Genomic DNA, 21,493 nt, shown 5'->3' on the forward strand with positions numbered 1-21,493 from the left:
CCTAGGTCTCCCGGAGGCGGCAACCGCTCCGCTCCGAGTCGGCTCTTCCCGGTTGGCGGGGCGCGCGGAACCGCGGTTCTCTGGCGACCATGGGGGACCCCAGCAAGCAGGACATCCTGGCCATCTTCAAGCGCCTCCGCTCGGTGCCCACCAACAAGGTAACGGCCGCCAGGGGCGTGTCCGGCCTGCCCGGCGCGGCCGAGCCCCGGGGCGGCTCCGGCGGCGGGCGCCCGTGGCCGGGCCGGGAGGAGGAGGAGCCGCCCGCCAGTGACACGTCGCACTGTGGGGCCGCGGCGGCCGGGCCTCGGCGGGGGCCCCCGCGGCCGCCGCTCCGGGCCTGCGCCCCAGCGGGGCGGCGGGGCGCACAACCCGGGCGCCCGGGGCTCCCGTCAGACCCCCTGGGGCTCCGGCGGGGGGCGGGGGCGGGGGCGGGCGGGGAGGCCCGGGTCCTGGGGCCCGGCCTCGGGGGTCGAAGCCGACACCCCGGGGCACCTGGAGGGGGAGCAGACACTGGGTGGTCGGGAGGGCTGGGGGCGAGCATCGGGGCTGGGCGCCCAGGCCACCCCCCCCCACCGCTCCCGTGAGCGAGTGTGGGGCGGACACACGGGGGTGGGGGTGGGGGCACCCGGCCCCGGGGCAGCGGACCCCGGGCCAGACCGGCCAGCTCCGCTCCCCGCCGCGGACCCCGCCCCTCGGCCCCCTCCTCGGGGTGGGGGTGAGCTACCTGTTGGAGCCTGGTTGGTTCCCTCTGTCCCAGGTGGCAGCCTCAGTTTCCCCGTCTCCCGACAGGGGTGACTCACCCGCCCCCCGAACTTTGACAGCTTGGTGTGGTGATGATGCTCACTCCGGATGGCCGCGTGGCGTGGAACCTGAGGGGGCAAAGGGCTGCCGGGTCACCGTGGACCGGACCGGCCCCGCCGGGCCTCACCGCCACCTCCGGAGGGAACATCTGTCAGGGCGGGCGCGTGGAAATGCCACTCCACGCCACCCCTGGAAAGTTGGATTCAAGCTGATTTAAGCTGAACCCTGGAGGGAGGGAGCTGTTGCCCAGGGTGATTTCATGGGATGTCTCCAGAAACTCTTGAGTGCCCATTCTTTGCCATTTTCATCATTTTGAAGTTCAGATTTCTCGGCTTACAGTCCATTGTGTAACTGGATCTACAGTTAGCAGGTGGAAACTTTATCTCAGAGCAACACGTATTTTGTTTAAGTTCAAGTCATTTTGTTTAATTAAGCCCATCGAAGGACAGTGTCCCTTTAGTGTATGTGTGTGTGTGTGTTCAGGTACTGGGGTTTGAATTCAGGGCCCTGGGCTCTGCTCCTTAGTTTTTTCCCCTTCAAGCTGTTCTTTCTACCATTTGAACCACAGCTCCATTTCTGGCTCTTTGTTTGGTGTGTGTGTGTGTGTGTGTGTGTGTGTGTGTGTGTGTGTGTGTGTGTATGTGTGATTATTTGGAGATAAGATTCTTAAAGGGCTGGGAATGTGCTTAGTGGTAGAGTGCTTGCAGTAGAGTGCTTGCCTAGCATGAACAAAGCCCTGGGTTCGATTCCTCAGCACCATATATATAGAAAAAGCCAGAAGCGGGCACTGTGGCTCAAGTGGCAGAGTGCTAGCCTTGAGAAAAAAGAAGCCAGGGACAGTGCTCAGGCCCAGGACTGGCAAAAAAAAAAAAAAAAAAGGAATCTCTTAGACTTTACTGCCAGGGCTGGCTTTGAACCACAATCCTCAGCTCTCAGCCTCCTGAGTGGCTAGGATTACAGGAGTGAACCACCAGTGCCTGGCTTAGGTGTCCCTTTTAAATAAGAAATCAATACCCTTATACCAAGAGACACTTTGGAGGGATGTATATGGGCTTTAAAAAAAAAACCTTAGAATTATTACTCCCAACTCTGCTACTTTCTAGCTATGTCACCCTGAAGCAGATTAATTCTGCCTAATTTAATCGTCTGAAATTAGGGGTGTGAAATGGATTTAACTCAAAGGACTATTGTGAGAATCAAGGGAGATGGCCCAAGAAGAACTCCTTCTACAAATGGCAGATATTGTTTTCATTATGAAGTGAGGAACAGTGCTGTGTTTCATAATCTGTAATATGATTTTAAATCACTGTTCACAAAACATTTCCTGGGGCTGGGAATGTGGCCTCGTGGTAGAGTGCTTGCCTTGTATACATGAAGCCCTGGGTTCGATTCCCCAGCACCACATATATAGAAAAGGCCGGAAGTGGCGCTGTGGCTCACGTGGCAGAGTGCTAGCCTTGAGCAAGAAGAAGCCAGGGACAGTGCTCAGGCCCTGAGTCCAAGCCCCAGGACTGGCAAACAAAACAAAAAAACATTTCCTGATATTTCCCAGGAAATTGCTCTACTTCTTGATCATTGGCTTGAGACCATTTGATTAGATTTGAACAAAGATTTGAACAAAGATTTGATTGATTTGAACAAAGATGAAAAGTAGTTTAATGGTCTGTAAACTTGGGCAACAACAAGCCCTTAAAATTTTGTTTTTACATTTAAAAAAATGAGTTGTACGAAAAAATGCTAAGAAAAGAGGTTAAAGAAAAACAACCCAGTGGCTTATACCTGTAATCCAGGCTACTCAGGAGGCTGAGATCTAAGGATCACAGTTTGAAGCCAGCATCAGTAAGAAAGTCTGTGAGTCCCTTACCATCAATTTATCACACAAAAAAGCCACAAGTGGCAATGTGGCTCAAGTGGTAGAGCGCTAGCCTTGAGCAAAAGGAGCTCAGGGAAAGCACCTGGGATTGGGGGGTGGGGGGAAGTAAGCCCAAAGTAGAGTTGTGTCTCAAGCAGTAGAATGCTAGCCTTGAGTGGAAAAAGCTAAGAGTACCTAGGGCCCCCCTCTCCCTCGCAAGTGTGTGTGTGTGTGTGTACACACACACACAAAAAAAAAACCCTGCTACAACAAGGTTACAATTCACAGGGTCAGGTTTCTGAACTTGGTTGCTACAATGTGCCTACTTGGTTCAGCACCTACAATGTGTTAACCTAGTAGGAAGCACAGGGCATGTATGCTGCCATTTACAGGGGCCTGGATGCCGACCTTGGGCTGTGCGCTGGTGTTCTTTGCTGTGGGGCACTGAGGGGTGAAGAGGGGAGGAATAGAGGCCAGGGGCTCCCACTGCCCCCCTCCACAGCCACGACGCTTCACTAAGTCACTGCTCTCTCCAGAATGGAATGGAGAGGAGCTACATGGGGTTTCTTTTGGTTCTTTTGTTGTTGTTTCACTGGACGTGGGGCTTGAACTCTGGGCCTGGGCACGGTCCTGAGCGCTTCAGCTCAAGGCTAGGGCTCTACCACTCAAGCCACAGGTAAGAGTCTCACGGACTTTCCTTCCCAGACTGCCTTTGAACCAGACTGGCTTTGAACTGTAGCCCTCAGAGTGTTGCATGTTGTTTACTGAGAGGTTCCAGGATCGATGAGATAAAGAATAAAACCCATATCCATCCAGCAGACACTCGCTGACCGTTTTCTTATTGGGCCTGTGCTGGCTCCGTTCTAGTAGAAAAAGAAAAAGGTGACAGGAAAAGACCCCCACCCCCACCCCCAGGAGCTCCCGGGGCTCGGGCGGGCAGGGGGTCCTTTGCTTGCGATGAGCTGGGCTTGAGTCCTCTACGTGACAGAGGGACAGCCGGGCAAGGCGTATTTCCTGGTCGAGCTCCCACGTGATCTCAGAGCTGTGATCAGGACCGGGGCGGGGGCAGGGGCAGGAGTGGCCGGGTCGGCCCCAGTGTGTCCCAAGCTGAAGTCACAGAGTACTATGCAAATCCGACCATGTCAGTAACAGCACCAGTGCATTTTATTCAATGTACATTATTACTATCCTAAAACAAACTGCTATTTGAGAGTTTTAAGAAACCTAGCTGAGGGATTTTCTAGCCACCGAAGTTGCCGATGTGCAGGCTTCGTAGCCTCCACGCCGGTTGCGTCTGCAGCCTATCCGATGACCCATCCGCTAATACATCTCACTTTGTTTTTATGTAGGTGTGCTTTGATTGCGGCGCCAAAAACCCCAGCTGGGCCAGCATAACCTACGGGGTTTTCCTGTGCATCGACTGCTCGGGGTCGCACCGGTCCCTTGGTGTGCACCTGAGTTTTATCCGGTAGGTGCCTTCCCTTTGGGGGCCGGGATGGGGAGCCCAGGGGGGCGGGACTTCCTGTAGCTCACCCCTGCCCTCGGCCCACACTGTTGGATTTGATATGAAGGGAATGTCCGGGCGGCTCACGTCTAAGCCCTGGGAAATGAGGGAGATCTCACAGGACACCCCGTGATGTGAAGGCAGGAGGCATGACTGCGGGCTTGGGGGCGCACCCTCTCCCCTTCTCATCAAGCAGGTCGGGGGGGCAGAGAGGTGCCGCTGAGGGGGACCCGCGCTGGCCTCGGCCTGGCAGGAGTCCTGGCATGGGTGTCAGCCCTCCAGCTCCCAAGGACACGCCAAGGGCAAAGCCTGCGCGAGGGAGTCCTTGTGGACTGTGTGCGGCGCTGTCCTCCCGTCTGTAGGTGAGGACGCGGCTGCTTTGGCTCTCTGCTGAGTGAACTGCCTCGCACTAGTGACACAGCGGCCACAGCCTGTAGGGGCCTTGGTGGGCATTGCAGAAAGACGCCCCCCCAGTGGCGGGGGGTGGGGTGGTGGAAAGTGCCCATTGCGAGGGAACTTGGTGGAAATAAGAGCCAAAGGATCCCAGGCCGGCGTGGGGCCCGGAAGTGGGGCTCAGAGGCCCAGCTAGGCTGGCCCAGCCGCCTCCGCCCTCGCCTGGGCCCCTTCCACATCCGTGGCCCTCCAGCACGGACACCGCCACCTTGTGCGCATCTATTTCCTGCTTGCACTCCCCCCCACACACACACCGGGAAGGAACCGGTTAGGCAGGCTATTAAAAATTATGGCAGGCAATTCCATTTTTTATATTATGACTTGGGGGGAATATTGACAGAATGGGGTTGCCGTCAAAGAGCATTTGTGTCTATATGATAAAAATCAATTGCGAGACATTTGTATTACTGTGTAAAAACCATATAATAATGATCATTACAACATGGCTTTAGATTTTGATAATTTAACGATTTTAGATATCTACCTGTGGGTAATTGTTAAGAAAAGAGGAGGGGCTGGGAATATGGCCTAGTGGCAAGAGTGCTTGCCTCGTATACATGAGGCCCTAGGTTTGATTCCTCAGCACCACATACATAGAAAAGGCCAGAAGTGGTGCTGTGGCTCAAGTGGCAGAGTGCTAGCCTTGAGCAAAAAAGAAGCCAGGGACAGTGCTCAGGCCCTAAGTTCACGGCCTAGGACTGGCCAAAAAAAAGAAAAAAAGAAAAGAGGAGATGGGTACACCTGCAGTCCCAAATGCTTGGGAGGTGAGAAAGATCCAGAAGGTTGTGGTTCAGGCTAACCAGGCTAGCATTTTAAAGTAAAAAAAAAAGTAAAAAAAAAAAAGGTTGTGGGATGTGGCTCAAGTGGTAAAGCACCTATCTAGCAAGTGTGTGGCCCCGTGTTCCAACAAACCCCAGCTCAGGCAAAAAGAAAGGAAAAAGGAAGTATTCTTCCTTGCTTCCGAGTATCTGTCATTTCCCCCTTTTCATTCTCGTCTTAGTCCCTGGACCCAGGATGTCCTCATTACAGTACCCTTTCCTGTCTCTTTCAATGTGAAGGGGTTGAGGTGCCAGGGAAATTTCATTTATTTATTTATCCCATTTTTTTCTACGGTGGTAAAATACACATACAATTTACCATCCTAGCCTTTGTTAAGTACACAGTCCAGGGTTGTTAAGTACATTCCTGCTACCTTTCATCTCCACAGCTCTTTGTCCTGTAAAATTGTGACCACTGTTGTGCCTTCTCCCTGATGTCCCTGCTGTAGGGGTGTCGTTTGAGTGCAGGTGTGACGTATTTGTCATTTGCCACTGGCTTCCTTCACCTAGCATTCTGTCCTCAAGGTTGATCTGTGTGTGCCATGGGTCAGAAGTTCCTTCCTAGGCCGGGTACTATTCCTTTATAGGAGCACCACGCCCTGCCCATTCCTCCTCCACGCGCACTGGCTCCGTGCACAGGTGAGCTGCTGTGCACAGCTGTGTACACTTTTCCACATGGGCTACAAAGGCCTCTTTGAGAACACTTCCAGACTCCTTTGGGCCCATACTCAGAAGTGCGATTGCTGGATCAGGTGGCAATTATACTAATTGTGTTTGTGTTTATGCCTGTACTGGGGCTGGAACTCGGGGCCTAGGTGCTGTCCTTTAGCTTTATCACAGAAGGCGGCTTTTTAATTGGAGATAAGAGTCTCACCACGGACTCTTCTGCCCAGACTGGCTTTGAACTGTGATCCTCACATCTTAGCCTCGTAAGCGCTAGGATTACGGGTATGAGCTACGGGCACCTGGCTCAGATGTGTGTGTGCGTGTGTGTGTGTGTGCGTGTGTGCGTGTGTGTGTGCGTGTGTGTGTGCGCGTGTGCACTGTTCCCTCCAGGCAGGTGGTTAGCCGCTCTGGCCTGGGCCACCCCCCACCCAGAGCAGACGATGGGTGGACCGGAGGCAGCGCGCGCTGTGCCGTGCTCCTCCCCACGTCCCCACGGCGGCGCCCCTCCTATCACACGGCCCTGCGCCGCACATCCAGGAACTGAGCCCTTCCGGGCGTCTCTCTCACCAGGGAAGGGCCGGCCCAGAGCTGGAGAAGGCCGCACAGCAGGACCCGTTCAGAGCGGCGCGGGGTTAACCGCCAACCCTTCCAAAGTCAGACAAATATAACGATGAAGCACATGCTTATAAACGATTCAAAAACAACAATGGAAGATCTGTGTGTAACCAGAGGGCAGCGCGGTGGATGCGGCAGGAAAAAGGCCAGGGCGAAAGGGGCGCAGCATGAGCTGCCACATGGCGGCGAAGGCGCTCATGTTTGGTTTTTTTTTCCCTCTAGTACTGGACCTTGAACTCTGGACCTCACACTATCAGTTTTCTTGCTCAGGGCTGGTGTTCTACCAGTTGAGCCACATTTAGGCCAGTCCTGGGGCTTGAACTCACAGCCTGAGCACTGTCCCTGGCATCTTCTTGCTCAAGACTAGCACTCTACCACTTGAGCCACAGCGCCACTTCTGGCTTTTTCTATATATGTGGTGCTGAGGAATCGAACCCAGGGCTTCATGCATGCTAGGCAGGCACTCTACCACTCAGCCACATTCCCAGCCCCAGTTAGGCATTTTTTAAATTAAATTTTATTGACAAGGTGGTGTACAGAGGGGTTACAGTTACATAATAAGGTACATTTCTTGTCATATTTGTTACACCCTCCTTCATTTTCTTTCCTTTCCCTAGTTCAGATAAGCATATATACAATATCCAGTGTACCAAAATAATATACAGTGACCACATGGGGTATACCACAGGAAATTCACCTAGTACGTAAAACCTAACGACAACGATAAACTCCTCCTGTTTCCATCTCTTGGAGTTCATTTTGCTTAGCCTCATCTTATATAATCATATGTACGTAGCAGCTGAGCTCTTGTGAACCTCTGATAGGTCTATCCTAGACCTTTTTATGCTTATTGAGTAATTGTTTGGTTTTAGAGACATAATGTAAAGTCGCTGACCCAAACATGGAAATGCCATTTGGAAAGAAGTTTGTTGTTTTACAGTACATGATCTCTACTCTTCTCCACCCCCACCCCCCCACTCAACAACTGCATATCAGGGAGACCATGCGCCTTTGTTCTCGGTGCTCTAGGCTTGTCTCGCTCTACATTATTTGCTCAAGATCTGACCATTTCCCTGCAAATGCATTTAGGCATTTTTTACTGATTAAAAAACGTACAAAATGAGCTGGGTGTAGAGGTACAGGCCTGTAATCCCTGCACATGGAGAACCATTAGTTCAAGGTCAGTGTGGGCTACCTAGTGAGGTTCTATTTCAAAAAAGAAGAAGAAGAGAAGGGGGGTGGGGGGAAGGACATTACAGGCCTGGCTTAGGCACAGCACACGAGTAATAGTGACGGGTGCCCCCCCCCCCAGCTTGGTGAAGCTGTAGCATCCCTGAGGAAGCAGCAGAGGACAGCAGCCCATTGGCTGCCCACCCAGTGTCGCCACCCCAAAGCCCTCCCCTTCCTGTGGACAGGGAGCCCTTGAGGATCCTACAGCCCAGGCCTGTTGTTTGCAAACGTCCTCCGTGGCCTGCGGCGGGGGAAAGAGGGGCCGGCCCTTAGAAGTGTTCTCTCTGTCTAGATCCACCGAGCTGGATTCCAACTGGTCTTGGTTCCAGCTGCGCTGCATGCAAGTGGGCGGGAATGCCAATGCGGTAAGTCCTCTCAGACTCCGCCCTCCTCCTCCCTTCCTCCCTTTCCCCCTTCACCCTCCTCTCTTCCTCCTCCCTAGCCCTCTTCCCTTCCCTTTTCCTCCTCATCTCCCCCTGCTCCCCATCAGCCCTGTGAGCTTGGGGCCCATGGCCAAGGGCACAGCCTGTCTTAGCGCCACATCTGAGTAAATGGCCCCGAAACCACGGCGCACCTGCTACGCGCCAAGCGCCAGGCCGAGTGCTGGGCACGGGTAGCCAGCAGACCCGGCCTGTGGAAGTCAGCGCAGAGCTAAGGAACCGAGAAGGTCAGAGCAAAGCAGAGGATACAGAGGAGCCTGCTGAGTTCACAGTGTCAGGATGAGCGCGTGCTTACAGCCAGAGAAGAGTGCACTTCCATTAGCACTTCACTCACTGTGTCTACACGTTCTTCAAGCGCCACACATATTACATATTAACTTAGAAGCTTGCCACTTTCCCCATGAGCATAACTGTTTGATGAGCTGAGAACGAGAACCTGCGTGGATTAGATTGGCGTCAGGTCACCGTGCAGGTTTCCAGAAGCCTGGCTAAGACGCAGGTTCTGTGATTCCTGCTACGCGCGTCCTCTAGATGACCACACGTTTCCCCTCCCACCCCACCCCCCACTGTAAGATGCGCCTTAACTCTGCTCATGAAGGAGTAGCAGCCAACAAGGTAAAGGCTAGCAGGGCTCCTGACTAGCTTGTCCAAAAAAACCTGATTTTATCAAACCCAAATAGAAATCGATGATGGTCATGAACGAAGAGTAGTCCCAGATAGAGTTCCCAAAGCCACCTCCGGAATGGCGGAGGTGGCGGGGGGAGGGGGACGGGGGAGGGGGGCGGCGGCGGTGGCTGGTGGCTGTGGGTGCCTCTGCCTCATTCTAGAGCGCAGGCCTCCTGTCTAGCTTTATAGTCCCAGTTACATTTAGGGAGGGCATTCCTTTTTCACATTGCAAGTTGTACTTTAGTACTATTTAGTATGCATGCACATGTGTGCACCAGTCCTAGGGCTTGACCCACAGCGTGAACGCTGTCCCTGAGCTTTTTGTGCCCAAAGCTGGCGCTCTACCCCTTGAGCCACACTTCCACATTGGTTTTTTGGTTTGTTTTTTTTTGCCAGTCCTGGGGCTTGGACTCAGGGCCTGAGCGCTGTCCCTGGCTTCCTTTTGCTCAAGGCTAGCACTCTGGCACTTGAGCCACAGCGCCACTTCTGGCCATTTTCTGTATATGTGGTGCTGGGGAATTGAACCCAGGGCCTCATGCATACGAGGCAAGCACTCTTGCCACTAGGCCATATCCCCAGCCCTCCACATTGGTTTTTTTAGTGGCTGATTGTGGAGATAATAGTCTCGCAGACTCTTCTGCCCAACATGTTTTCAAAATGCAGTCCTCAGGGGCTGGGGATATAGCCTAGTGGCAAGAGTGCCTGCCTCGGATACACGAGGCCCTAGGTTCGATTCCCCAGCACCACATATACAGAAAACGGCCAGAAGCGGCGCTGTGGCTCAAGTGGCAGAGTGCTAGCCTTGAGCGGGAAGAAGCCAGGGACAGTGCTCAGGCCCTGAGTCCAAGTCCCAGGACTGGCCAAAAAAAAAAAAAACAAAAAAAAATGCAGTCCTCAGATCTCCGCTTCCTAAGTAGCTAGGATTATAGTCGTAAGCCAGTGGTATCTGACTTGTTTTGTTTTGTTTTGCTTTTTGCCAGTCCTGGGGCTTGAACTCAGGACCTGGGCACTGTCCCTGGATGCTTTTTGCTCAAGGCTAGCACTCTACCACTTGAGCCACTTGCAGTTTTTTCTATCTATGTGGTGCGGAGGAATCGAATCCAGGGCTTCACGTATAGGAGGCAAGCACTTTACCACTAGGCCATATTCCCAGCCCCTGACTTTTTTTTTTAATTAAGTTTTTTAAAATTTATTTTCATTTGCTGGGCACTGGTGGTTCGTGCCTATGATCGAAGCTATTCAGGAGGCTGTGATCTGAGGATCATGGTTTGAAGCCAGCCGGGGCAGGAAAATCTGTGAGATTCCTATCTCCAATGAACTACTCAGAAAAAGCCAGAAGCAGCACTGTGGCTCAAGCTGGTAGAGCGATAGTCCTGAGCGAAAGAAGCTCAGGAACAGAGCCCAGGCCCTGAGTTCAAGCCCCAGAACCAGCACATAAAGAAAAGATTTATTTTCATTTGCACTAGCATTTTTAACACGCCCGCCCCCCCCCCATTCTGTGAAACAGCATTTTCAGTCAGGGTGTGCAGCGCCCTGTGGTGTTTACTAATTTGCTGCGTTTCCTCTCTAGTCGTCCTTTTTCCACCAACACGGCTGCACCACCAACGACACCAACGCCAAGTACAACAGCCGCAGCGCCCAGCTGTACCGGGAGAGAGTGAAGTCGCTGGCCTCGCAGGCCACACGGAAGCATGGCACGGACGTGAGTCCCGGGGCCACGAGCCCCCCCCCGCCCCCCCCGCAGATGCCAGGATCCAGGCTCAGTCTTGCTGAGCCGGGAGCCTGAGCCGGTCGCGCTCGGGAAGTTTTCAGTGCGCCCTGACCAAGCTGGCACTGAAGCCTCACTCGTGGGAGTGAGTGGGGAGGGAGGCTCCTTCCCCCCTCCGCCAAAGGGATCCATTCACAGCCTATTTAAAGCTACTCGCTGGAGGCGCGGGGGAGGGGGGGGAGGGCGGCGGGGGGGGGGTCACTCGGTGCTCATGCAGGCGCTGGGTCCCACTGTGAAAGAAGAAACAAGCAAACTATTTTAAAAGTCATTTTGTCAGTCATGAGGCTTGAACCCAGGGCCTGGACGCTGTCCCTGAGCTTTTTTGCTCAAGGCTAGCACACTACCACTTTAAGCTACAGCTCCACTTCCAGTGTTCTAGTGTTTAGTCTCATGGACTTTCCTGCCAGGCTGGCTTTGAACCATGATCCTCAAATCTCAGCCTCCTAAGTGGCAAGGATTAAAATGTGAGCCATCGACACCCAGCTCAAGCTTTACACACACACACACACACACACACACACACACACACACGGAGGCGCGCGCACACGTATGTGATCGTGACATTGAGCTTCCCCCCAAGGAGTCGAAGCCAATGCCAAACACAGCTCCCAGGAGCTGGGACGCAGGTCCTTGTAACTAAATCGTCGCCCACAGGCCCCGTGTGTGGCCTTCGTGGCCTGCTCCTCACAGGGCTCGTTTTACTGCTCTCCTCTTGCCCGAAAATGAACTTGAAAAGCCCACAGCTGCCGAGTTGATGTCACAAGCAAACTGGGCGGGTAGGCTAATCCATTGGGTAGAAGGTGGAGACCCTGGGGGCTGCCTGGAGCTTGGGACCTGCACTTAGGTAGGGAAGGGTCTCTGTCCCTGGGGGCAGACCTTGCCACAGTCGCCCGGGCGCCCTGCCGGTGGCGTGACGCAGGGAGGTCCCCATCTTCAGGGGCCGTTTCTGGGTGTCAGGGAGAGCCTGCGCCCCTGTGGGCAGATGTGTGCTAAGCCTCGCTTGGTTTCTCTTCCAGCTGTGGCTTGACAGCTGCGTGGTCCCGCCTTCGTCCCCTCCGCCAAAGGAGGAAGACTTCTTTGCCTCCCACGTGTCTCCTGAGGTAGGTATCGCGCTTCGTGCACTTGGAAGGTGCGCTCCTTCTGCAAGTTACTCCAAGGGCATTTCCAGCCAGCGCTCATGGCAGTGAGCTCAGCTTCGCAGGAAGCCAAGGACAGAGGGTCACAGTTTGAGGCAGACCAGGGCAGAAAGGTCTGTCTGCAATCATTATCTCCAATGGACCAGCAAAAGCCAGAAATGGAGCAGTGGCTCAAGCGGTAGAGTGCCAGGCTTGAGCCAAAGAGTCAAGTGAGGACACAAGGCCTTGAGTTCACTTTCCAGGACCATCACCCCCCACCCCTAAAAAAGTGTACATTTAAAATATTTCAGTGAAGATAGAGGCTGAGGGCATGGCTCAAGTGATAGAGCGCTTGCCTAGCTGGTATGAAGCTCTAGTACTGAATTTTTATTTTTATTTTTTTGCCAGTCCTGGGGCTTGGACTCAGGGCCTGAGCACTGTCCCTGGCTTCTTTTTGCTCAAGGCTAGCACTCTGCCACTTGAGCCACAGCGCCACTTCTGGCCGTTTTCTATATATGTGGTGCTGGGGAATGGAACCCAGGGCTTCATGTATGCGAGGCGAGCACTAAGCCACATTCCCAATGCCCAAAATAATTTTTTTTTTTTACTCAAAACCCAAAACTTTGGAAAGAGGCTACGTTGCTGTGACAAGCTTGAGCTATTCCTTGCACAAGGTGGAAATGACCTCCTCATGAGGTGTGCAGAAGCGGGGCCGCCCAGCGTTACTTAACTGCTCCCCTGTGGGGCTCCAGTGCAGACCTCTGCCTCCATGGGGAAGGCCCATTCTGCACGTGGCCGCCGCTCGTGCTGGAGTGTGCTACGGCTGCAGGAAGTGCCGGGAGCTGACACAGCGCTCGCCTCACGCCCCTGTGCGGTGAAAGGCCGTCGGGGCCCCAGGACCCGGCCTGGAGAAGCTTGCAGCAGGGCTGCGGGTGGGTGGCAGTGGTCCGTCTCTGGGGTTGGATGATCTGCAGAACTTCTGTGCATTTGCCCAAATCACCCTGCAAAGGGAAGGTGGAGCGTGCAAAGCTGGAAGCGCCGGCGGGCCCTTAAAGGCAGTGGAGGCTGACCTCTGGGCGGAGCCCCAGCGCCGTTAGCTACCCGGCCTCCCCTAGGCTCACGGAGGAGGGGGCTTAGTCCACTTTAACTTTTGAAGTTAAAATGGAACAGGTGGGAATGTGGCTTAGCGGTAGAGCGCTTGCCTAGCATGCAGGAAGTCCTGGGTTCGATTCCTCAGCACCACATAAACAGAAAAGGCCAGAAGTAGCGCTGTGGCTCGAGTGGCAGAGTGCTAGCCTTGAGCAAAAAGAAGCTCAGGGACAGTGCTCAGGCCCTGAGTTCAAGCCCCAGGACTGGCAATAAATAAATAAAATGATGGAATGTGTACATTCCTGTGTTTGTCACCTGAGATAATCAATTCCTGTGGAGAACAGATTGATTCCGGCTCTGGGGTTGGAGGTCCTGGCCCATGGTCGCCTGCTCCTTGCACACCATGGTGGGTGGTGGAGATGCGGACCTCCCCTACCTCACTGCTGGACTCCCATCACCCCTCAGGACTTCCGCCCGAGGGTCTGGAGGCCACTAGGAACCTCCTGGCAGACCCCACCTCTCCCACCTGCCAGGGCCTTGGCTGGGAGCCACAGCTTGACACAGAGTCCTCTAGGGACAGTTAAGATCCAAACCAAAGAAGCTGCTAGATCTCCATTTGTTGGTTTTTTGCTATTACAGTGCACACGCACGTTTATTATTGAAAACCATCCGTAGTTCCTAAAAGCCACGCATGGTGGCCACACCTCTAACCCCGTACTTGAGAGGCAGAGGCGAAGGACTGTGAGGTCAGTCTGTGCCCCCGAGATCCTGCTTCAAAAGCAGCATGTGAAGGTGAGGTGGTGTCCCGGGGTGCACTGCCGCTGTGTAGCCAGGCGCTGGACAGAGAACGCCGCGCTCGGTCGCTGAGAAGTGGACGAATTCACATTGCGGACCGGTGCCCGGCCCCCGCGGCCCCCGCCTGTCACCCCCGCTACTCAGGAGGCCAAGACCTGAGGATCACGGTTCAGTGCCAACCCCGGGCAGGAAAGTTCATGAGACTCCTATTTCCATTTAACTACCAGAAAAGTGGAAATGGAGCTGTGGCTCAAAGAGATAGAGCACTAGCCCTGAGTGAAAAAGCTCAGGGACAGTGCCTAGGCCCTGAGTTCAAGCCCCCATAACTAACCAAAAAGAAAGAAAGAAAGAGAGAGAGACAGTGGCTAGTTACTTCGTGATAACCCCCTACCCACTTCCGCATGCTGGTTCTCTTTTATTTCTTTTAAAAAATCTTTAAATCTTTGGTGATACTGGATTTTTTTTTTTTTTTTGGTAACTCAGGGTCTTGTTCCATGCGTAAGCCCTTTTGCTTTTAGTTATTTTTCAAAGTCTCACACTACCCGCCCCCCCCCCCCCGAGCCTGGACCATAATCCTCCTCTTGCCTCCCTCCCTCCAAGCTAGGATCACAGGTATGGTTGCCACCTCCAGCATCTTTGATGAGATAAGGCCTCACTAACTTTTTGCCTAGGCTGCTTTTTTGGTTTTTTTTTTTCCAGTCCTGGGGCTTGAACTCAGGGCCTGAGCACTGTCTCCGGCTTCCTTTTGCTCCAAGGCTAGCACTCTGCCACTTGAGCCACAGTGCCACTTCCGGCTTTTTCTGTTTATGTGGTGCTGAGGAATGGAACCCAGGGCCTCATGCATGCTAGGCGAGCACTCTACCACTAAGCCACATTCCCAGCTGCATTCCCCCCCCCCCGCACCCCCACTCCCACCCCCGCTACTCTTGAACCATAGTGTTCTTGATCTCTGCATGCAGCTCCGGTGTGTTTTGATGATGGTGCTCTGGCTTTGTCTGCTAATGACTTTTCCAAACCTGTTGCAGGTGAGCGGTGAAATGCAGGTGTCAGCAAAGCCAGAGCCATTTCCTGTAACACCACGGGCTGCGGACGCCAGAGCAGAGAGGAAGGAAGGTAACCCACCACCGTGGCATGCTGGGAAACTGTCACAAATGAAGGCCACAGCGAGGCATTGGGGCCCGCCTCTGACCCTAGCTGCCCAGGATGCCAAGATCGGAGGCTCTCCCATGAAGTCCACCCAGACAGACGCCATCCACCGCACTCCTCATCTCCAGATAGCCAGTAAAAAGCCAGAGGCTCGAGGCTGGGGATACGGCCTAGTGGCAAGAGTGCTTGCCTCGTATACATGAAGCCCTGGGTTCGATTCCCCAGCACCACATATATAGAAAAGGCCAGAAGTGGCGCTGTGGCTCAAGTGGCAGAGTGCTAGCCTTGAGCAAAAAGAAGCCAGGGACAGTGCTCAGGCCCCGAGTTCAAGCTCCAGGACTGGCAAAAAAAAAAAAAAAGCCAGAGGCACGAGTGTGGCGCAAATATAAAGCGCCTTCCTTGAGCGGAAAAGCCCACGGGAGAGTGTGATGCCTGGAGTTCAAGCCCAGAAATTTAAATGTCAAATGTTGTGTGTTAGTGGGAAGAAACATCTAGGATAGATTGCAAGGATGACGGAGCATGGCATAGGAGATCATATTTGTAGAACCACAACATGGGTGTACTGGAAGGCACACTCCAGCTGCTAACTCGCAAGAGTGAGGTGGCTGAGGAGTCTCTTTCTGCTGAACACGGTGTTAAAGTGTCTGGATTCTATCATGAGTGTGGGTTACCTTAGCAATTAGAAAACAAGGCTTCAAATCTAAAACGATTATGTAAGTACTTGACACCTAGTGATTTCTCTCCATCGCTGGCATGTTAAATATCACTTTAGTGATGTGTATAAGTAGCTCTTTCCGTTTTAATCCTGGGCATCTTTTGTTAGCCAGAAGGTTAAGAACAAAAATATAATGTTTTCCCCGTAATTCCTAATCCCAGGATGTTGAGATCTGAGAATTGAGTTCCGAGGTCAGCCTGGGCAGACCAATTTGAGAGTGTCTTCTCTTCAATTGACCAGCAAAAGGCTGTGATGTGACAGCCCTCTCAGTGAGAACAAGCCCTCTTGGAAGACAAGGCTTTGCAGGAAAGAAGGAAAAGGAGTGGAGAGATACGTACCTGTGTGTGTGTGTGTGTGTGTGTGTGTGTGTGTGTGTGTGTGTGTGTGCCAGTCCTGGGGCTTGAACTCAGGGCCTGAGCACTGTCCCTGGCTTCTTTTTGCTTCAAGGCTAGCACTCTACCACTTGAGCCACAGCGCCACTTCTGGCCATTTTCTATCTATGTGGTGCTGGGGAATCGAACCCAGGGCTTCATGTATACGAGGCAAGCACTCTCGCCACTAGGCCATCTTCCCAGCCCTGCCTTAGCCATTTTTAAAGTAAACATTAAAATAAGAGATGTCGGGCTGGGGATATGGCCTAGTGTCAAGAGTGCCTGCCTCATATACATGAGGCCCTGGGTTCGATTCCCCAGAACCACATATAAAGAAAATGGCCAGAAGTGGCGCTGTGGCTCAAGTGGCAGAGTGCTAGCCTTGAGCAAAAAGAAGCCAGGGACAGTGCTCAGGCCCTGAGTTCAAGCCCCAGGACTGGCAAAAAAAAAGAGATGTCTTTGACCTGCAGCCTTACTTTGCTCCTTAACCAGGGTAGTGTTTCGGGTGGCGTAGGAGAGAGGGCGCATTTCTTGTCAACGGTGACTTGGCCTCTCAGCATCCATACACCTGACAGTGTTGACGTGGGGGAGGGGGAGGAGTGCTGAAAACATTGTAAAATGCCCAAGCGCAAGCGAGACCTCTGCACAGCGTCTGTCAAAGAGACTGCTCGCCTCTCTGATCTTTAAAACCACCGGTAAAAAAAAAAAAAAAAGCATTCCAGGGATGGGAGCCACGGCTTAGGTGGTAGAGCGCCAGCTGAGCGTGAGAGCTTCAGATCAAGAGTTCAAATCCCGGTCTCATCCCCCAAAGAAGAAAGGATCCTGTTTCCTTGTACCTTAGATTAGCTTTCTCCTGACTGGAGAATGGGAACTAAGAGGAGAGCTGGCGAGTGGATGACTGCATACCCGTGCAGAGAGGAGTCACCCGCGACGCCCAGTCCACTAGGGTCACGGCTGGGCAAGGCAGCACGCGCCTGCAATCCCCGCACACCTGGAAGCCGGGGCGGGAGGGAGGGGCCCGCGCTCCAGGTCAGCCTGGGCTTCACGCGTACGCTGTGTGTACAAGTATGGAGCCGGAAAGAAAGGCGATGGCCGGCAGAGCCAGGGGGGCGAGACGCGGCCTGAACGGAGGGCAGGTTGGGAGCGCGCCTGGCGCGCGCTGACGGCGGCGTTGTGCGTTCGCAGGTGGAGCGGAGCCAGGGCCCAGCGTGGACGGCCTCGGCCTCGGCGCCCCGGGGAAGGCTGCCCCAGGTAACGCGCGGAGCGCCGTCATCTGACCTGCAGGGGAAGATGCAGTCCAAAAAAAGGGAAAGATTTCTGATTTTGCGTTCCCTCTTGTTGTCTCGGCTTTGTGTGTGCGCGTGTGTACGCGTGTGTGTGCGCATGTGCGTGCGCGTGTGCGTGTGTGTGTGTGCGCGTGTGTGCGCGTGCGCCTGTCCCGCGCGGTCCCTTAGCCGCTGCCGCTGGCTGACTGCGCTTCATCCAGACCCCTGAAGTAAGAGCGGAGCTCAGCGTGTCCGGCCCCCCGCGGCCTCACGCGTGCCGTTTGCTCCTCCTCCTGCTTTTCCGACGTCATCGTCATGGAATCGCGCGTTGAAATCTGCACGCGTTACACGATCCCCCTTGCACAGCGGCCACCGCTGTCACCGCGGGGAGCGATGGCGCTGGCCTTCCGCCGGTCTGACTTGAGTTTCTCCTTTTGGCAGAAGTGTCATCGATCATAAAGAAGAAACCCAACCCGGCCAAGCGAGGGGTGAGTGCCACGCTCCCTGTGAGACCAGCCCTGGGGGTGGCGCAGGCCTGCACAGCCACTGGGTCCTGGGACGGTTATCTTTGATTTTTAACGTTATAAATGAAGATACAGTATAATGAATGTGGCTTGGACAGCTGTATTTCACTCAGTGGCTGTCACACAGTCGTTTTCTAGAATGTATCGTTGACATTCCCCGTGTCGATGACAAAATACAAAAAGGAAAGAAGAGGAGGAGGAGGCGTTGCCCTGCTGTGTGGCGGAGGGGACGGGAGCAGGCTGGGTGGGGGGCCCTGGGGGGGCCCTGGGGTTCCGTGGCAGGGATGCGCCGCCCCGCGTGATGTTCCTGGGGACGGGAGGTCGGGGCCAGGCCTTGAGCTGGGCTCCCCACGCCGCGTGGCCGCGGCCGGCCTGCTTGCCTGGCGTGAGCGGTGGGGCCTGTGTACGGCGGGCGCCGGCGGGGCCAGCCCTCCGGTCCGGGATGAAGCAGGGGATGAATGTCACTGTGTCGTGGGCAGGCGGCTCGGGGCCCGGCCTCGGTTCCCTGCAGTTCCAAGGGCTTTCAAGGGCACTCAGTGCTCTTACATATCTTCCAGCTTGGGGCCAAAAAGGGAAGCCTAGGAGCCCAGAAACTGGCGAACAGCAGCTTTACCGAGATCGAGAAGCAGGCCCAGGCTGTGGACAAGATGAAGGAGCGGGAGGACCAGGCCAAGGCGGCGCCCAAGGAGGAGTCTGTGTAAGTTCAGCTCCATGATGGCTCGACTCGCATCCAGCAGCCCTGGACTTGCTTTCTGGATGCTTCCACGGGAGCATGTGCAGGGAGAGGCAGCGTGTCCTTGTGTGAAGAGCCTAGGGCACTGGCCCAGAGGCCAGGAGGGACGGCACCGGGGGCCCGGGAAATAGCTGGGAGGCCAGAGCAGATGAAAGGTACGGAGCACGGGTGGCCTAGGAAGATGCAGATCCAAACCACAGGGCGTGGAGCTGCGGTCCAGTGACGGCGGCCACAGACAGAGACGGGGAGAGCCGGGCGCTGGTGGCTCACGCCTGTCATCCTAGCTACTCAGGAGGCTGAGATCTGAGGATCATGGTTCAAAGCCAGCCTGGCCAGGAAAGTCCCTGAGACTCTTATCTGCAATTAGCCACTGGAAAACCCTGAAAGTGGCGCTAGCCTTGAGCTGAAGAGCTCAGAGACAGCACTCAGGCCCAGAGTTCAAGCCCCACAACTTGACAAAAAGAAAAGAAGACACAGAGTAGAGTTAGCTCAGGCGTGGAACACATGCTTAACTGGCAGGAGATCGGGTTCCCCAAAAATCAGGTTCAGCACTCCCCAAAAATGTAGTCAGCAAGGACTTTGGGGCTAGGCTGTACGAAACTGCAACTTCATCGGAAGCAATGTAAACTGAGCTGCTGTAGAAAAACCCTGACAGTCCACCAGCACCAGTGGTGGCTCACGCCTGTAGTCCTCGCTACTCAGGAGGCTGAGATCTAAGGATCATGGTTCAAAGCCAGCCCGGGCAGCAATATCTGCGAGACTCTTACCTCCAGTAAACTACCCAGAAAAAGCTTGAAGTGGCGCTGTGGCTCAAGAGGTAGAGCGCTTGCTGGCCTTGAGCACAAAGAGGCTCTGGGACAGTGCCCAGGCCCTGTGTTCAAATCCCAGGACCAATGAAAGAAAGAAAAAGAGAGTGGGGGGAGGGCGGGAGGAAGGAGACGAGAAAACCCCGGGCAGTCCTTCAGAAAGTCAAACCGAAAGCTGGGTGTTGGCTGGTTGGCCCTCACTCGGCCCGTTCCTCTCCCTACCACTGGAGGAATGGTAAAGCATGTGCTCCGGAGAAGGAGCCGGGCGCGGTGCTCAGGTCTTGGGGTTGCAGTTTGAAGCCAGTTTGGGCAGGGAAAGCCGGAAGTGGAACTGCCAGCCTTGAGCAAAAGCAGCTAAAGGACAGCACCCAGACGATGAATTCCGTTTTGGGGCGTTTCTTTTTTCCTGATGTCCATGCAGATTCTCTCTCCTTTATCTTGAGTGTGAAGTGCTGTTTACGAACACATGCAGCTCCTTTCCAGGTTGGTTGGAGAGCCTGGCTTGGCTGACGGTTGCTCCCGTGCCTCTCCCAGCAGGCCGTGGGGCTCCGCAGGCGGCGCCTCTCCCAGCAGGCCGTGGGGCTCCGCAGGCAGCGCCTCTCCCAGCAGGCCGTGGGGCTCCGCAGGCGGCGCCCGCCACTCAGGTGGGAAGTGGGCGGCTATTTCTCCCGCGGGACACAGGGGGCAGCACTGAGCCAGGCCCACGGCCTTGCCGCGGACTCGCCCTTCGCTTACCAGGAAGTCTCCCGCCCAGGCCGAGTGTCACACTTCCGCTGGCCTTCAGGGCAGAGCGGCCAGGACAGCTCCCTCCCGCAGTGAGGAGGAGGCCAGGGACACAGGAGGGCCTGGGCGGGGGCGTCCTCATGCCGGCAGCCACATCGTGGTCTCTTTAGCGCGGAGAATACACCACAAGAGCAGAGATGCGGCCGGGCAGATCTTAGGAACTGCCTTTGGAAGTGGCCCCATTGAGGACCCCGAGGCCTGACGGAGCAGATCTGGATTGAGAGCCCCGACCCTCCCATAGGCAGGGTTTTTATTGTGATTACAACAGGGGCAGGGTATTTTCAACTTGGCAGATACTTGATTGGATGGCATTGAGCAAGCAAGTCTTGTCCTATTTCCATTGGCTATCTACCCTTTCAGTTACCTATTTTGGCTTTGATATCAGGAACTGGCCTCGATATCAGGAATTGACAAAAGGTGGTCACGTAGCACTGATGCAGGGGGTTAGTGCAGGGGGTAGAGCAAGTTAAGCAAGCCGTTTACAGAAGCAGAATATTGCGTCAGAACCAACTTTATCCTAACAATTGAGACCATGTTTCCCCATTACCACTAAGCAAGCTTGAGCGGGCTAAAACAATCCAGTACTCAATCATAAGTAAACCAACCTGACAGTTACCATGGCATTTCTACTACTATTATGGCTATTTCTATAGTCTATGACTATGATCATTTTTACTGTCGGTTACCATGGTTGCTACCCAGGTACAGAGAGGAACAAGCGCTTCCTACATTTTTAAATGTCAAACTACAAGGAACTAGTCTCATGAGTGGAGGTGCAGCCCTCTAGCATTGAGTCATCACCAGGGTGTAGAAGCTGTTTTAATTCTAACACTAAGACTTACATTTAGTTACTCCAGTTTTCAGGTCAGCCCTAACAGAGCGACTTCCTGGCTTCCCTCCAGGAGAGTCTGCTCCTCCAGTTCTGTGCATGGTCTTAAAGACCACCAAGACCCCCTTGCCTTCCAATTGTTCTACTTGAAAGAACATTATATATACACTAACGAAGAAGATAGCCCTGGTCTGTTCTGTAATAATACTAAGGTAAAAGCAGACAGAAGTCCTGCTGTGTCACTTAACAGGAGAGCAAGGGCAGACTCGTTTCCTCGGGAGAAATCCTGTTGTCACTCTGAGGACAGCACACATTTGTGGAACTGCAGAAACCTTCCATGTCTCTCTAGAGAGACATCCATGACGTTTTTCATGATTTTGTGAAATGGATGATAACTTGCAAACCCTCGTGAGGTGGGTTTATCACCTGTCAAGACCCCAAAATTCTCTTGCAGCTTCCTGATAGGATGTAATACTACTGCTGTTGTCAATAGAGGCATGGTGTTCTTT

At 54.1% G+C, this 21,493-nt stretch overlaps 1 protein-coding gene across 1 annotated transcript in view; it reads left to right on the forward strand.

Annotated features, from left to right (window-relative positions):
* Positions 1 to 21,493, forward strand: part of Arfgap3 (ADP ribosylation factor GTPase activating protein 3) — a 31,681-nt gene continuing 10,188 nt past the window's right edge. Inside the window, exons 1-9 of the mRNA XM_048354271.1 lie at positions 1 to 158; positions 4,003 to 4,121; positions 8,232 to 8,304; positions 10,616 to 10,747; positions 11,830 to 11,913; positions 14,838 to 14,925; positions 17,230 to 17,295; positions 17,751 to 17,797; positions 18,391 to 18,530. Of these exons, the coding sequence (XP_048210228.1) occupies positions 90 to 158; positions 4,003 to 4,121; positions 8,232 to 8,304; positions 10,616 to 10,747; positions 11,830 to 11,913; positions 14,838 to 14,925; positions 17,230 to 17,295; positions 17,751 to 17,797; positions 18,391 to 18,530 (818 nt within the window). The 5' untranslated portion in view covers positions 1 to 89. The remainder of the gene's footprint in view (positions 159 to 4,002; positions 4,122 to 8,231; positions 8,305 to 10,615; positions 10,748 to 11,829; positions 11,914 to 14,837; positions 14,926 to 17,229; positions 17,296 to 17,750; positions 17,798 to 18,390; positions 18,531 to 21,493) is intronic.

This window comes from Perognathus longimembris, chromosome 1 (genome assembly GCF_023159225.1).
Source record: "Perognathus longimembris pacificus isolate PPM17 chromosome 1, ASM2315922v1, whole genome shotgun sequence".
Lineage (NCBI taxonomy): Eukaryota > Metazoa > Chordata > Mammalia > Rodentia > Heteromyidae > Perognathus > Perognathus longimembris.